We start from the raw sequence: 17,353 nt of genomic DNA, 5'->3' as shown, positions 1-17,353 counted from the left end.
TTTTTTTTTTACATTTAACCGAAGATTTCATGCAAAGGCTTCAAACACCATTGTAATCGTGTCAGTTCTTGTAAATTAGCCTGCACCATAATTTTATAGCCTACATACTTTTTTAGATGAGATTTTAGATTAGATTCAGACAACGAAATGCAGTAAAAAGTGTGTCCGAAGAGGGATTCGAACCACGTCTAAAAATGATGAATAAATCCTGTGGCAGCGGTCGATACCACTACTAGGCCATTGTGGCGATATGACGGTTTGTAGCCTGCTGCTGATATCACCACAGTAGTAATATTCATTTATTAAAATATGAACATATAACCATAACTGGGGCTAGTATGACCTACGCATTTAATCGGTCAGCAATTTCTTGCCAAACCATTTCCCTCGCCTTGTTAATTGCAGCAGTATTGCACTATTTTACATCTTATTTTTCCGTCTTCATAAAGATCAATAATTCGGGAATGCTGCGCAAATGTAGTACCCCTGCAGAGTGGAGTATCTTCATTTCGACAGATCGACTCTTCGGGGCTCTTTATGTCTGCGTGCACGCGCTCATATCGAAGATTTGTAAGCCTGTCTTCTGTGAACACTGATGACACAAGGCTGATCCTCGTTCGAGGAATCACCTGAGGCTTGAATTCCAATCCCGAGTTGCCTGATCGCCTGATTTCTTTCAATCGCCGATATACTAAGCCACCTTTAGTGGAATGGCCCCCAGAGTCATAGTGTTATAACAACATGAGACCAGAGTCATAGTGTTTATAAACAACACAGAATCAAGATGTCATTTTGGAAGTATGAAAGGTCCTGAAGACATGCTGACTGTAGTGGGTAGTGTCTAGTGGGTAGTGTCTAGTGTCTAGTGGGTAGTGTCTAGTGTCTAGTGGGTAGTGTCTAGTGTCTAGTGTCTAGTGTCTAGTGTCTAGTAGGTAGTGTCTAGTGTCTAGTGGGGTAGTGGGGTACCTGGTGCTGGACAGAGCCATGTTGCCAGCGTTACCCAGGTTGACCATGCCTCGGGCGAGGCCCTCCAGGCAGGGCTGGGCGGGGGCGCTGGGGGCCAGGCCGCGGAGCTTGAAGTGGGGGTCCACGCAGCAGGGGGCCGCAGGGAAGCCTCGCATCTGTCTCTTCAGCTGCCTGCGCACCGCCACCACGTCACGCCACCTGGTGGTGGGGGAGGGGGAGAGCAGGGAGGAATTACACACCTGGGGGTGGGGGAGGGAGGGGGAGGGCAGGGCTGAATTATACCCGAACTACCCACTGTACATACTTTGTGTTTTGTCCCCCGCCCCCACCTGTGGTGTATGTCCCCACCTGTCCTACCCGCTGTACATACCTTATGTTTCGTTGTACTGTTCTTCCCATGATGGATGTGTGTTTATCTTGTAGATAGTAATAGTTATTTGTCTGTATTATCTTGTAGATAGTACTAGCTTTTTTGTCTGTCTTACATGTAACGATGAATTGAGAATCAAGGACCCCAATTGAAATAAGCCAGTGGCTTTCTTGGGTTTTTATCCTGTTAGTTGACCTTGTATGTAATATGTACTTTCATGTACCTACTTCTGCAAATCTTCTAATAAAGTTTTCAATCAATCAATCAATACACCTGGGGGTGGGGGAGGGAGGGGGAGTGAATCCTCAGTTCACCAGTTCTAGCAGGAGGCGTAATCTAGCTCAGGCCAGGGGCCACTGGCAGTCACCCTTGTACTGTCTCTCTTTTTGCTGGAGGGACTGGTACAAGGGGGACACTGAAGGGACAGTACAAGGGGGGCAGTAGAGTCTTAGGAGGCATAGTAAAGCAGGTGTCCCATGCGAGATTAAAACACAGCTCAAACTCAACACATTCAACACTGGATTATCTATCCAATTCTCAGTATGCAGAAACATTGATATGTCCCCTCCACTCTGCTGTACCTCTTGATGTACTTGTGTATGCGCTGTAGCTCCGCCTCCATGATGGCCTTGACCAATAGGGCGATCTCTCCGTCCAGGGTGTCTTCCACCAGCCCCGTACACACCTGCTCTGAGCAGCGGGACACGCACGCTGCCTCCTCCTCCACCGCTAGCCTGGGACACACACACACACAACACACACAACACTCAGCTAGGACACGCACACAGCCTGGGACACACACAACACACACAACACTCAGCTAGGACACGCACACAGCCTCCTCCTCCACCGCTAGCCTGGGACACACAACACACACAACACACACAACACACACAACACACAGCTGGGACACGCTACTCTATCATCATCATCATCATCATCATAATAATAATAATAATAATAATAACTTGGATTTGTATAACGCCTTTCATAAAACTGATGGTGCTAAATGGCTATCGCTAGCACTAACAGTGGTCTAACAATGATGCGCGTGCAAGTAGCGGCAGCCCTGACCTTAACACCTGCACAATGACTTCGAAAACAGTTTACTGTGACTGTGTTTCTCCACGCTGTCTGGAACTGTACCTAGCTGCTCCCTGAAGCTAAAAGTTATTTCAACAGCAGCGGAGTTTAGCAGACAGGAAGATTAGTTTGCTCGCGCATCATCTGACTTGGATGAGACTTAGACGACCTATTTTGAGGTAAAAACGGCTAATTTAGCAGAAAGTTAGCACCCCTGGGAGTGGCAGTTGGTAGTGGCAGTTGGTAGTGGCAGTTGGTAGTGGCAGTTGGTAGTGTCAGTTGGTAGTGGCAGTTGGGAGTGGCAGTTGGTAGTGTCAGTTGGTAGTTGGTCTGAGCTTGGTGGGCGGGGCTTACTGGATCTCTGAGGCGGCGGTGTTCCTGATGCAGCTGGTCAGCACCTCCTGGGTGATGTCAGAACAGAGGCTGTCGCTGAACTGGGCCAGGAACGCCTCGTGCTCCTGCTTCCTCCTGGGAACACAACAGACGTTAGACATCACTGACAACAGACGTTAGACATCACTGACAACAGACAACAGATGTTAGACATCACTGACAACAGACAACAGATGTTAGACATCACTGACAACAGACAACAGATGTTAGACACACCAGACAACAGACAACAGATGTTAGACACATCACAGACAACAGACAACAGATGTTAGACACACCAGACAACAGACAACAGATGTTAGACACATCACTGACAACAGACAACAGATGTTAGAGACATCACTGACAACAGACAACAGACGTTAGACACACCAGACAACAGACAACAGATGTTAGACACAACAGACAACAGATGTTAGACACGTCAGACAACAGACAACAGACGTTAGAGACATCAGACAACAGACAACAGATGTTAGACACATCACTGACAACAGACAACAGACGTTAGAGACATCAGACAACAGACAACAGATGTTAGACACAACAGACAACAGACAACAGATGTTAGACACATCACTGACAACATACAACAGACGTTAGACATCACTGACAACAGACAACAGATGTTAGACATCACTGACAACAGACAACAGATGTTAGACACATCACTGACAACAGACAACAGATGTTAGACACACCAGACAACAGACAACAGACGTTAGACACATCACTGACAACAGACAACAGACGTTAGATACATCACTGACAACAGACAACAGATGTTAGACACATCACTGACAACAGACAACAGACGTTAGACATCACTGACAACAGACAACAGATGTTAGAGACATCAGACAACAGACAACAGATGTTAGACACATCACTGACAACAGACAACAGACGTTAGACACGTCAGACAACAGACGTTAGACACATCACTGACAACAGACAACAGACGTTAGACACACCAGACAACAGACAACAGACGTTAGACACACCACTGACAACAGACAACAGACGTTAGACATCACTGACAACAGACAACAGATGTTAGAGACATCACTGACAACAGACAACAGACGTTAGACACATCACTGACAACAGACAACAGACGTTAGACACACCAGACAACAGACAACAGACGTTAGACACATCACTGACAACAGACAACAGATGTTAGACATAACTGACAACAGACAACAGATGTTAGACACATCACTGACAACAGACAACAGACGTTAGACACATCACTGACAACAGACAACAGATGTTAGAGACATCACTGACAACAGACAACAGACGTTAGACATCACTGACAACAGACAACAGATGTTAGACATCACTGACAACAGACAACAGATGTTAGAGACATCAGACAACAGACAACAGATGTTAGACACATCACTGACAACAGACAACAGACGTTAGACACGTCAGACAACAGACGTTAGACACATCACTGACAACAGACAACAGACGTTAGACACACCAGACAACAGACAACAGACGTTAGACACACCACTGACAACAGACAACAGACGTTAGACATCACTGACAACAGACAACAGATGTTAGAGACATCACTGACAACAGACAACAGACGTTAGACACATCACTGACAACAGACAACAGACGTTAGACACACCAGACAACAGACAACAGACGTTAGACACATCACTGACAACAGATGTTAGACATAACTGACAACAGACAACAGATGTTAGACACATCACTGACAACAGACAACAGACGTTAGACACATCACTGACAACAGACAACAGATGTTAGAGACATCACTGACAACAGACAACAGATGTTAGACACATCACTGACAACAGACAACAGATGTTAGACACGTCAGACAACAGACAACAGACGTTAGACAGGTCAGACAACAGACAACAGACGTTAGACACGTCAGACAACAGACAACAGATGTTAGAGACATCACTGACAACAGACAACAGACGTTAGACACACCAGACAACAGACAACAGACGTTAGACACATCACTGACAACAGACAACAGACGTTAGACACACCAGACAACAGACAACAGACGTTAGACACACCAGACAACAGACAACAGATGTTAGACACATCACTGACAACAGACGTTAGACACACCAGACAACAGACAACAGATGTTAGACACACCAGACAACAGACAACAGATGTTAGACACGTCAGACAACAGACAACAGACGTTAGACACATCACTGACAACAGACAACAGACGTTAGACAGGTCAGACAACAGATGTTAGAGACATCACTGACAACAGACAACAGACGTTAGACACACCAGACAACAGACAACAGATGTTAGACACATCACTGACAACAGACAACAGACGTTAGAGACATCAGACAACAGACAACAGATGTTAGACATCACTGACAACAGACAACAGATGTTAGACATCACTGACAACAGACAACAGATGTTAGACATCACTGACAACAGACAACAGATGTTACACACATCACTGACCACAGACAACAGACTTGGGCGTCTGTGTCTCAGGAGGTAGAGGCTGTGTCTCAGGAGGTAGAGTCGCTGTCTAATGATCGCAAGGTCGGCAGATCGGCGGTTCGAGCCCCGGCTGGCCACATGTCGAAGTGTCCTTGGGCAAGACATTGAAGCCCAAATTGCTCCCAGTGAGCGGGCCGGCCGGCGCCTTGCAGTTTGGGGTTCAGTGTCTTGCCCAAGGACACCTCGACATGTGGCCAGCCGGGGCTCGAACCGCCGATCTGCCGACCTTGAGATCATTAGACGGCATGCAGAATCAGTATTGAGATCATGTTTGTGAGTGTGTGTTTCCAACCTGGCCTCCTCGACCTTGCGCTTCTCCTGAGCGATCCTCTGCTGCTCCGCCTGGATCTCTGCGCCCGACACGTCTCTGAGCATCTGGTGCACCACCTCGCTCACCAGCGCCTCCATGTGGCCGCTGCTCTCACTGCAACCACAGTTCAACATCATCACTATTCGTGATTTTTTGGGGGTAATCAGTATCTTATTGAATTTTTCAATAAACACATTTCTTGACTTGTACAACTTCTGTATAAAATGGTAACAATATCACCGAATAAGTCTTGCTGTCGTCAAACAGAAATAATACAGAGAAAATAACAAAATATAAAATTAAAATTAAAATTAAAATAAATAAAAAAGCACCCATAGATTACATTCATCACTCATCCAATTTGTCAACTTAAGTCTTACAACCGACTAGCAATATATCCCAAGTAGCCTCCCCATTTTGCTGTGTATTGTTCAGTTCTGTGCATAGAACTGAAGGACATTTGTTCGTATGCTGCCACCTTTGCCAACTCCGTAAGCCATTCCTGGAAAGACGGCTCCCCTGTGTTCCACTATTCGGTTTGTTAAGTCTGACGTCACTTCGTGACCGGGGTCCAAATAAAAACTTCCCCGCACCAGAGTACCAGTGTACCAAAGCATCAGAGTACCAGGGTACTAAAGCACCAGAGTACCAGTGTACTAAAGCACCAGAGTACCAGTGTACTAAAGCACCAGAGTACCAGTGTACTAAAGCACCAGAGTACCAGTGTACTAAAGCACCATAGTACCAGTGTACTAAAGCACCAGAGTACCAGTGTACTACAGCGGTAGAATGACAGTTCAATCGTTTTTTAGACTGGGATCTATTCATATACCGTACCCAATAACCCATATTGTCAGCGTCGTTGAGCCTCGGAAAAGCGCTATACAAATATAATGAATTATTATTATTACTGAGGCATTTCGAAAAGAGCGCCTCAGCCAATGTTGGACCCGGAAACACGTCACGACTTAACAACCGAATTGAGCAGATGGTTGAACAACGGCCCTGAGGTAGCCTACATACAAGGTAGCCAGATGAACAATGAATTGCAAGACATACAAACATACAGCAAGATGGTTAAACAGCATCATCTACTATGTCATCAGACCCGACCCGCTGTACTCACGCTAGAGCTGAGGTGACGTAGTCGGCCCCGGCAGTGGCCACCTCCCCCACCTCTGCCCGCACCACCTCCTCCACCACACACTCCATCTCCGCCAGGACGTCCTGCAGGGGGAGGGGGGGGGGGACAGAGGGGGGGACACAGAGGCATTCCTGACTCAGTTATTTTGGAGAGATGTAGATTTCAACCACTACGCCTTGTGGCTCTGTTCAGAGGCCTTGTGCTCCACTCCCCAGTGGCAAAACCAGCCGTAGTAGAGGTAGGAAAGGGACTCGGGTTCGGGATGGGGCCTTTGACTCACCTGGGCAGAGTACACGGGCTCAGGTTTGGGCGGGGGTGACGGGGGCCTTATAGGCTGGGGGTGGGCGATGGGCTGGAAGAGCAGCTGGGGGTCCGTGGGGGGGGCCGGGGCGCCGGGGGGAGGGAGGGGCTCCCCTGTGTCCTCCAGGGCCGCTGGCTGGGCTGCGGGGGGCTCCGGGGGGGGGGGCTGGGGCTCCACAAACAGCCTGGGCTCAGCCAGCAGCCTGGCGGGCTTCAGCTGCGGCCGGACCACCTCCACCTCCACCTCCACCTCCAGCGGGGCTCTGAGCTCCGGCGGCTTCAGAACCGAGGGCAGCGCTGCAGAGAGAGAGAGAGACACAGTAGCTGTATGCAGGGTTCCCACAGAGAGAGAGAGAGAGAGAGAGAGAGAGAGAGAGAGAGAGAGAGAGAGAGAGGGACACAGTAGCTGTATGCAGGGTTCCCACAGAGAGAGAGAGAGAGACAGAGAAAGAGAAACCTTCTGAAACATCACATTCAAGCACCTTTCAAGCACCTTAGAAGCACCTTTCAAGACTCAATTCCCTCAAATTCCCAAATCACCCGACACGGCATAGTTTGAGACAGAATTAGTTTACGAGTTAAGTAAAACATTTTTGAATATCTTTTTTTTTTTTTTGAGAGAGAGAGAGAGAGAGAGAGAGAGAGAGAGAGAGAGAGAGAGAGAGAGAGAGAGAGAGAGAGAGAGAGAGAGAGAGAGGGGAATTCAAGCACTTTCAATGACCCATGTCTATTTATTGTTATTATTATTATTTTAGTGAAAAACAGTGCCTGGCTGAAAAATAACAGCCACATTCCTCCCCCTTTAACACAAGCCACTCCCACTTTGATAGACTCCTCCCCCCTTTAACACAAGCCACTCCCACTTTGATACAGACCCCTCCCCCTTTAACACAAGCCACTCCCACTTTGACACAGACTCCTCCCCCTTTAACACAGGCCACTCCCACTTTGACACAGGCCACTCCCACTTTGACACAGGCCACTCCCACTTTGACACAGGCCACTCCCACTTTGACACAGGCCACTCCCACTTTGACACAGGCCACTCCCACTTCGACACAGGCCACTCCCACTTTGACACAGGCCACTCCCACTTTGATACAGACTCCCACCCCCTTTGATACAGACTCCCACCCCCTTTGACACAGGCCACTCCCACTTTGACACAGGCCACTCCCACTTTGACACAGGCCACTCCCACTTTGACACAGGCCACTCCCACTTTGATACAGACTCCCACCCCCTTTGATACAGACTCCCACCCCCTTTGACACAGGCCACTCCCACTTTGACACAGGCCACTCCCACTTTGACACAGGCCACTCCCACTTTGACACAGGCCACTCCCACTTTGACACAGGCCACTCCCACTTTGACACAGGCCACTCCCTGCCCCCCTTACTTTGACACAAGCTCCTCCCCCTTTGACAGACTCCCACTTTGATACAGACTCCTCCCCTTTAACACAAGCCACTCCCACTTTGATACAGACTCCTCCCCCTTTAACACAAGCCACTCCCACTTTGACACAGGCCACTCCCTGCCCCTCCCACTTTGACGCCAGCTCCTGGCGGCCCCTCCCCCCCATACCTCTCACTCCCGCCGGGCCGGCCCTGGGGGCGGCGGGGGGGGCGGGCTCGGCCTCCCCCTGGTCCCCCTGGTATTTGTTCTGGGAGTCAAAGCTGCACACGGGGGCGTGCTGGGGCGGGGGGGGCAGCGGCCCCCCGTTCACCACCTCCCCGATCAGCACCGCCCGCTTCCCCGCGATGACCTCCGACCTCCGCTGGGGGAGGGACAGGTCTGGCTCCTGGTAGGCGGTGCGGCTCAGCTCCACCATGCTGGGGGGGGGGTCAAGGGTCAGAGGTCAGGAGACATGCTAACATGCTAACGTGCTACGTCCTGTAAGGACAGTCAGGAGACATGCTAACATGCTAGGTCCTGTAAGGACAGTCAGGAGACATGCTAACATGCTAGGTCCTGTAAGGACAGTCAGGAGACATGCTAACATGCTAACATGCTACGTCCTGTAAGGACAGTCAGGAGACATGCTAACATGCTAACATGCTACGTCCTGTAAGGACAGTCAGGAGACATGCTAACATGCTAACATGCTACGTCCTGTAAGGACAGTCAGGAGACATGCTAACATGCTACGTCCTGTAAGGACAGTCAGGAGACATGCTAACACGCTAACGTGCTAGGTCCTGTGCAGCAGGTGTGGACACGGACCCGTCTGAGATGCTGAGTCCATAGTGCAGGATGAAGTCGGTGGCCTGGCCGGGGGTCTGGAAGCGCAGCAGCCTGGTCAGGTCCTCCAGGGGGAAGCAGGTGGAGCGCTGGGAGCCCACGGTGTGGGCGATGTTCAGAGTCCTCAGGGCCTTCCCTCTGACCTGCACACACACACACACACACACATGAACACACACACACACACACACATGAACACACACACACACACACATGAACACACACACACATACACACACACATGAATACACATGAACACACACACATGAACACACATGAACACACACACACACACATGAACACATACGTATACACACATGAACACACACACACACATGTGAACGAACACACACACACATGAACACACACACATGAACACACACGTATACACACATGAACACACACACACATGTGAACGAACACACACACACATGAACACACACACATGAACACATACGTATACACACATGAACACACACACACACATGTGAACGAACACACACACACATGAACACATACGTATACACACATGAACACACACACACACATGTGAACGAACACACACACACATGAACACACACACATGAACACACACACACACACATGAACACACACACACACACACACATGTGAACGAACACACACACACATGAACACACACACATGAACACACACACACACACATGAACACACACACACACACACATGAACACACACACACACACACATGTGAACGAACACACACACACATGAACACACACACATGAACACACACACACACACACACTATGTGCACTACATTGTTTTTGGGCTTTCTAGACACTTCAAAGTCTCCCAGGGCAGCAAATGGACCTATCGCTAAGCCACGCCCCCCAAATAGAAATTGTCCAATCATATCACAGCAAAAGTCACGACAGGTAGAAAACTCTCGACAAACAACTCGGTGATATCTGACGGTGAAAAGCTTCTAGACTAAATATTCTTGTCATCTTTAAAAAAAAAAACATCAGTAAATCAGAAATGTAGCATTGTAAGTCATTGAATGTCATTCAGTCACGGTCGGTCAGTCAGTGAAGAACTTGAGCGAGCGTTGTTTGTTTGTCCGAGTTTTCAAAGGGCTTAGCGATAGGGGGCGTGGCTTAGCGATAGGGGGCGTGGCTTAGCGATAGGTCCATTCCAGTTACTGAATCCAAGTTGGCCTCTAGCCCCGCCCCCTGTGACTCTTCTGTAGATGTGAGAGCAGCTGGATAGACATGAGCCATACGCCATCAGCATCCTCTTGACCTCTGATTGGCTGGGTGGGAAATGCTGCCACCATGGGGTGGGTCAGGAAGCAGCACGTATCATCAAACAGGATGTTTGACACAGAGACACAGAGACACACACAGACACACAGACACACAGACACACACAGACACACAGGGACACACACAGACACACACAGACACACAGGGACACACACAGGGACACACAGAGACACACACAGGGACACACAGGGACACACACAGGGACACACAGACACACACACACACACACACACAAGCACACGTTCTGGTTCTGACCTGGTTGAAGTATCGGTGCAGCAGGCAGCCCGCCAGGTAGGAGGCAGACTTCACCAGCTTGAAGAAGCGAACAAAGTTGTTGCTGTTGAGCGCAGAGAAGGCCTGCACGGCAAACTTCACCTCCCAGGAGTTACGCACCTCCTCGCGGAACTGCTGCACCTCGCTGTGTCACACACATAGACACACAGAGACATATAGGGACACAGAGACACACAGAGACACACACACACAGGGACACAGGAACACACAGACACACACACAGAGACACACAGGGACACACAGGGACACACAGGGACACGCAGACACACGCAGACACACGCAGACACACACAGACACACACAGACACACACAGACACACACAGACACACAGACACACAGACACACACAGACACACACAGACAGACACACACACAGACACACACAGAGACACAGGAACACACAGACACACACACAGACACAGAGAGACACACACAGACACACAGAGACACACACAGACACACACAGACACACAGAGACACACAGAGACACAGAGACACACACAGACACACAGACACAAAGGGACACACAGGAACACACACAGGGACACAGACACACAGACACACACACAGACACACAGACACACACACAGACACACAGGGAAAACATTATACAGGGTTCCCACACCTTCTGAAACATCACATTCAAGCACCTTTCCAAGGACTTTCAAGACTCAATTGCCTCAAATTCAAGGACCCGACACGGCATAGTTTGAGACAGATCTAGATGAGAATGTATATAATAGGAACTCTCCGCTCACAGACAACAATTAAAAAGAGAGGCTTGAATGCGTGAACACTAGATGGTCTCTTGCCTTTTCTACCACAGCACAGCAAAACAATACATTATGAAATATGTGTGTGTTAAGTTAAGCAATGTGACTTATCTACTATAATTACGTAAAAAAATAGAATAGAATATATTTTAAAAATGTTGGAGAGAGAGGGGAATTCAAGCACTTAAAATGAATGTTAAAATGTTAAAATGAATGTTAAAATGAATGTCCAGTGTTGTAGATCAATGTGCCTAGCCCTCCACCACCAGCGTGACTGACCGGAGGATGTCCCCGTCGTTGAGTTTGAGCAGCACGTTGTACTGGCGGAACTCGGCCTCCGTGGGGCAGTAGACCCCCCTGGTGGCCAGGTCCTGGTACATCTCCTTCAGGCTCTGCATGCACTTGGTCATGTTCTCGTTGTTGATCTTGGCGTCGAAGGTCATCATGGGCTCCTCGCACAGGTGGTGTCCGCAGTGCACGTGGAAGCGTGTGCACTTCTCTATCAGCGCCACGGTCAGAGGGTCACACAGGTGCTGCTGGGTAATGTCCTGTAGGGGGGGGGGGCGGGAGATGAATGGATACAGCCTGACGACGGGTGTGTGAACGGGTGTGTGAACGGGTGTGTGAACGGGTGTGTGAATGGGTGTGTGAACGGGTGTGTGAATGTGTGTGTGGCGGATACATTGGTGGCGGATAGCCCTGACAGCGCGCGAGAGATATTTTTTCGCGTGCACGCGCATGAAACGCGCGCACACGTTTTTTTGTTTTTTTCAAAACAACGACCTCATTTCAGCCAAAACTAGAGGATGGCCAAAAAAATAATAATGAATATACAGAATATAAACTTGTGACTGACAGTCACATACACACACACAAAGATCATCAGCTATAATATAATACGAAGTAGGCCTACATGAGCACAAAAGCGGCTAACGTTACTGATTAACTGTTTACTGTAGTGCAGAGAGATGGTAGTCGTAGGCGGCGTATCAAATGACAAAGCTAAACGTTTAATGAAGGACATGAACGATTGTCAACAACACACTCAAGCAGTAAATAGAACAGTCTAAACAACTTGGGTACTACGCACTCAACTGCGGACGGAACAATACTCTCAACCTATAGTTCCGTGCGTGAATTATGTCAACCCACCACATTACAGAAGTAAAATCACAGTCAGATGGAGCATTCGGTAAACAGCTGAGTATCAGCTGAGTTAAAGAAAACAAACTCTTACCTTTGATGACACCCACATCAGCCCTGTTTTCCCGTACTTCTCCCGTGTGTCTCTGAAGGTCCAAATGTTCCCTGAATTTTAGCTGCATGTTTTTCCAGCATGTAATTCCGTTGTCAATAAAAAAATCGTCTCCCCTTCTTTTCCCCTTGACAATCCTGTGTCGTTGCTAAAGTGACGGCACATAAGAATAGTTTTTTGACTTGCTAATGTCTGCTGATACACCAACACAGCTAGCCGATGCTGATGGCTCTCCCGCTGTAGTTGTAGTTGTAGCTGGTGGTGGTGGTACCCCGCCATAAACGCTGTTAGCTGATCCACCACCTAGCTTCTTTGGTCCTGCCAGCCATGCAGTTTCGGGTCGCTCATAGCCACTGCTAGCTTCAGCAATGTTTGAAGTGTCTGGGACATCTTTTTTCTTGAAAAATCCATCCATCTGTCGCTGTTTTCGTTAAATTTTTCGAAGAAGCTCTCTGGACTGCAGCTGCTCCCGCGTTAGCATTAGCATCCATTTTTTCTTCTCCCTTCTCACCGTCACGAGCTCAAATGACACTTGTCGGCCGATCTAACTCTTAACACTTACTTACAGGACTTCTGACACCATGTTGTGTTATTCTATTAAACATACACGTGAGTCCTTCTGTATTTCAATGTAAGTGTCTTTATTTTAACTCGCTCTGTAAGCTCTACAATACCGGTCTCTTGTTGTCTCGTCGTAACCTGCCCACCTGACCTGGGGGGTATTCCATCAACGTCGCTAAAGGAAAATCCTGGCTTATTTTTGATAACTCTCGCGAGACCTATCAGAATATGCCTGGATATTTTTAAGAACTCTCGCGAGATTTATCAGACTAAACCTGGATTTTCCCTTTAGCGATGTTGATGGAATACCCCCCTGATGTCACTACGGTGGCCTGTACACAATAACAATAATACCACAGTTCACATTTAGACCAATCAGGAGCCCTTGTGTCACGTCGTCAACTGAATGTCATTAATCTGATTTTGGATCAGCGGTTGGAGAGAGATGGGCGTGGATTTAGGTGCACTTTTAGTCAACATCCATTATAGCGCTGATCTAGGATCAGATATATTTTAATCAGCTAAAATGTTCAGATTTTTTTTTTACATTTTTTTGGAGATTTTTTTTTTTTTTTTTTTGTGGACTGAATCAATTCGTGGCGGAGGAAATTCATTCGTGGCGGCCCGCCACCAATAAATGCATGTAGAGGAAACACTGAGGATCTTGGTCGATCACAAAATATTTTGCTCGATAATCATTAATAAATTGAGTGGAAATTAGTTTGTCCACGTTATGTGTGAGAACTGAACTTTGCATTTTCCTTCGCATTGAATTTCGCAACGCAGTACGGCATGATGCAACAAGTTACGCCGCTCATTGCAAACACTGCGCAGTGACATATAAATACAACACGACGACGACCCCGATGAAATACCACCTGCAAACAGTACATCCGACCCTGATTGCTCCTTCGCTACCTTCTCAGCCCTCCATCACATCTCATCTAATACGCGGGAGGTGTGATGCACAACGAGAAGAGAAAGTAATGATGGCCATCTGCAAATTAATCGAAACAGATATTCTGCCGCTCAGTTTTGTCGAGGGTAGAGGATTTCGTGCGCTCATGCAAATAGTCGAGCCAACTATCCTATTCCATCGCGACGTTCCATAACCAGGCGCATAGAAATCAAGAATAAAGTTTTTCCCCCAAGGAAAACATGCTTGTTATTTCTGCCCTAGGCGTTGTTTTAATGAAAAAAAAGCGTATCAATTAATCGATAATTGATCGTTAATTCTTGTGATTATCGAAAAAGAATTTTTTATAGTTTGCCCAGCCCTATTGAGAACCAATTCTCATTTACAATGACGATCTGGCCAATTGGCAGAACAGAGGCAAGTCTGTACACAAAACACAACCCAGTATATACGATATAGAACACAACCCAATATATACAATATAAAACATGAATGCCATACACAAGTATCAAAAACATCTATATATCACAACACAATATGTAAAAGACAGCAGGGACCAGGGGGAAGTTAACTTAAAAGCAGGTGCAGTGATCCGAGACAACATCTAAAAGTGAGTGTTTAAAAGTGGGTAACGTGATTAGAGTGGTGAGTTTTAGTTACCTTGCGGATGCTGCGGGTTCTGTTCCAGACAAAGTCGTACCAGTCGCGGTAGTTGTTGTGGCCCTGGTCCATCATCTGGGTGACCAGGTAGTCCATGGTCCCACTGAGGACCGGCAGGGGCCGCAGCTCGTGGGGGAGGGGCTCCTCCTGGTCAGCTGACGACCGGCTGTACTCCTTAATGGCCGTCATGTGATCCACCTGTGGGGGGGGGGGGGAGGGGAGGGGAGGGGAGGGGAGGGAGGGGAGGGGAGGGAGGGGAGGGGAGGGGAGGGAGGGGACAGGGAGGGGGGGGAGGAGACAGGGAGGGGACAGGGAGGGGAGGGGACAGGGAGGGGAGGGGACAGGGAGGGGACAGGGAGGGGAGGGGACAGGGAGGGGAGGGGAGGGGACAGGGAGGGGAGGGGACAGGGAGGGGACAGGGGGCTCAGGTTAGAGATGAGGGGCGGCTGTGGCGCAGGAAGTAGAGCCGCCCTCTAATGACACGCGCACGCACACTACTGTCAGACCTAACACACACACACTACTGTCAGACCTAACACACACACACTACTGTCAGACCTAACACACACACACACACACACTACTATGAGTCCTATGAGTGAATACTTGTGGAAGAATCAGGAGAAGGTTGGCTCACCCTCTCCGTGTCGGGCATGACCTCAAAGCAGCTCAGCAGGTTCCGCGTATCCCTCATGTAGCGCTCCTTCTCAGGGCACATGTCTGGACACGTCCCCACGAACACCTTGGACAGGTCCAGGTCTGTCCTCCTGGGCCTGCCTGCACCCCGACATGAACATGGAACATCAACGTTAGCGTAGACAGCTCTAGACAGCTCTAGACAGCTCTAGACAGCTCTGAACAGCTCTAGACAGCTCTAGACAGCTCTGGGCAGCTCTAGACAGCTCTAGACAGCTCTAGACAGCTCTGGACAGCTCTGGACAGCTCTGGGCAGCTCTAGACAGCTCTGGACAGCTCTGGACAGCTCTGGACAGCTCTGGGCAGCTCTAGACCGCTCTGAACAGCTCTAGACAGCTCTGGACAGCTCTGGACAGCTCTGGGCAGCTCTAGACAGCTCTAGACAGCTCTAGACAGCTCTGGGCAGCTCTAGACAGCTCTAGACAGCTCTGGGCAGCTCTAGACAGCTCTAGACAGCTCTAGACAGCTCTGGGCAGCTCTAGACAGCTCTGGACAGCTCTGGACAGCTCTGGGCAGCTCTAGACAGCTCTGAACAGCTCTAGACAGCTCTGGACAGCTCTGGGTAGCTCTAGACAGCTCTGGACAGCTCTGGACAGCTCTGGGCAGCTCTAGACAGCTCTGAACAGCTCTAGACAGCTCTGGACAGCTCTGGACAGCTCTGGGCAGCTCTAGACAGCTCTGAACAGCTCTAGACAGCTCTAGACAGCTCTAGACAGCTCTGAACAGCTCTAGACAGCTCTAGACAGCTCTAGACAGCTCTAGACAGCTCTAGACAGCTGGGGCTGCGCCCCGGGCCGATGTAAAAGTTGGATGGGGGGCGCATTATAAATAAAATTAACATTAACATTAACATTAAGGATATATTATTATCATATACAGTATGTATATCATATGCCGCTGCCAGGCTGGTGTCAGGCACTAAAATGAGGGACCACATCTCCCCTGTCCTCATCTCCCTTCACTGGCTCCCAGTAAAGAAGAGAGTGAAGTTCAAGATCTGCACCTTTGTCTACAAAGCTCTCAACAGTCTCGCCCCACCCTACATCAAGGACCTCCTGGACCTGTCTTCCACCTCAAGGCCCAGGCTCAGGTCCGACGCCCAACTCAGCCTGAGGGTCCCCCGCACCAACCTCAAGAGGAAGGGTGACCGTGCCTTTGCGGTGGAACGCGCTCCCTTCCGCCATCAAGTCTGCCCCCACTCTGGACTCCTTTAGAGCAAAGTTAAAAACCCACCTCTTCGTCAATGATGTTCCCTAAAGGGCTCTGCACACAGCGTGCGATTTCTGTTGCGCGTCAACGTTCCATTTTGAAGTTTGAATGGAAGTCTATGAGAACATACAACAGAAATTGCATCGCACGCTGTGTGCATTGGGATGCGATGTTTTATGATTTTCTCATAGACTTCCATTCAAACTTCAAAATGGAACGTTGACGCGCAACAGAAATCGCACGCTGTGTGCAGAGCCCTTAAGTCTACTCCCTATTTGTTGTAAATTGTATCCCTTGAGATGTTCGTTTAAGTAGTCTGTGTCTGTTTG

The 17,353-nt window shown here is 48.8% G+C and overlaps 1 protein-coding gene across 1 annotated transcript in view; it reads right to left on the bottom strand.

Annotated features, from left to right (window-relative positions):
• The window catches only part of mcm3ap (minichromosome maintenance complex component 3 associated protein), a 34,565-nt gene that overhangs the window by 12,502 nt on the left and 4,710 nt on the right, over positions 1-17,353 (bottom strand). The window contains exons 6-17 of the mRNA XM_080526277.1: positions 15,757-15,896; positions 15,120-15,317; positions 12,007-12,275; positions 10,917-11,079; positions 9,337-9,497; positions 8,698-8,945; positions 7,088-7,404; positions 6,790-6,890; positions 5,646-5,777; positions 2,774-2,887; positions 1,918-2,070; positions 967-1,164 (exon numbers count right to left, since the gene is read on the bottom strand). Of these exons, the coding sequence (XP_080382403.1) occupies positions 967-1,164; positions 1,918-2,070; positions 2,774-2,887; positions 5,646-5,777; positions 6,790-6,890; positions 7,088-7,404; positions 8,698-8,945; positions 9,337-9,497; positions 10,917-11,079; positions 12,007-12,275; positions 15,120-15,317; positions 15,757-15,896 (2,194 nt within the window). The remainder of the gene's footprint in view (positions 1-966; positions 1,165-1,917; positions 2,071-2,773; positions 2,888-5,645; positions 5,778-6,789; positions 6,891-7,087; positions 7,405-8,697; positions 8,946-9,336; positions 9,498-10,916; positions 11,080-12,006; positions 12,276-15,119; positions 15,318-15,756; positions 15,897-17,353) is intronic.

Source organism: Nansenia antarctica (assembly GCF_963989245.1).
Source record: "Nansenia antarctica genome assembly, chromosome: 3".
In the NCBI taxonomy this organism is placed as follows: domain Eukaryota; kingdom Metazoa; phylum Chordata; class Actinopteri; order Argentiniformes; family Microstomatidae; genus Nansenia; species Nansenia antarctica.
Note: the sequence above shows the minus strand (reverse complement) of the source record. Positions and strands in the feature narration are given on the sequence as shown.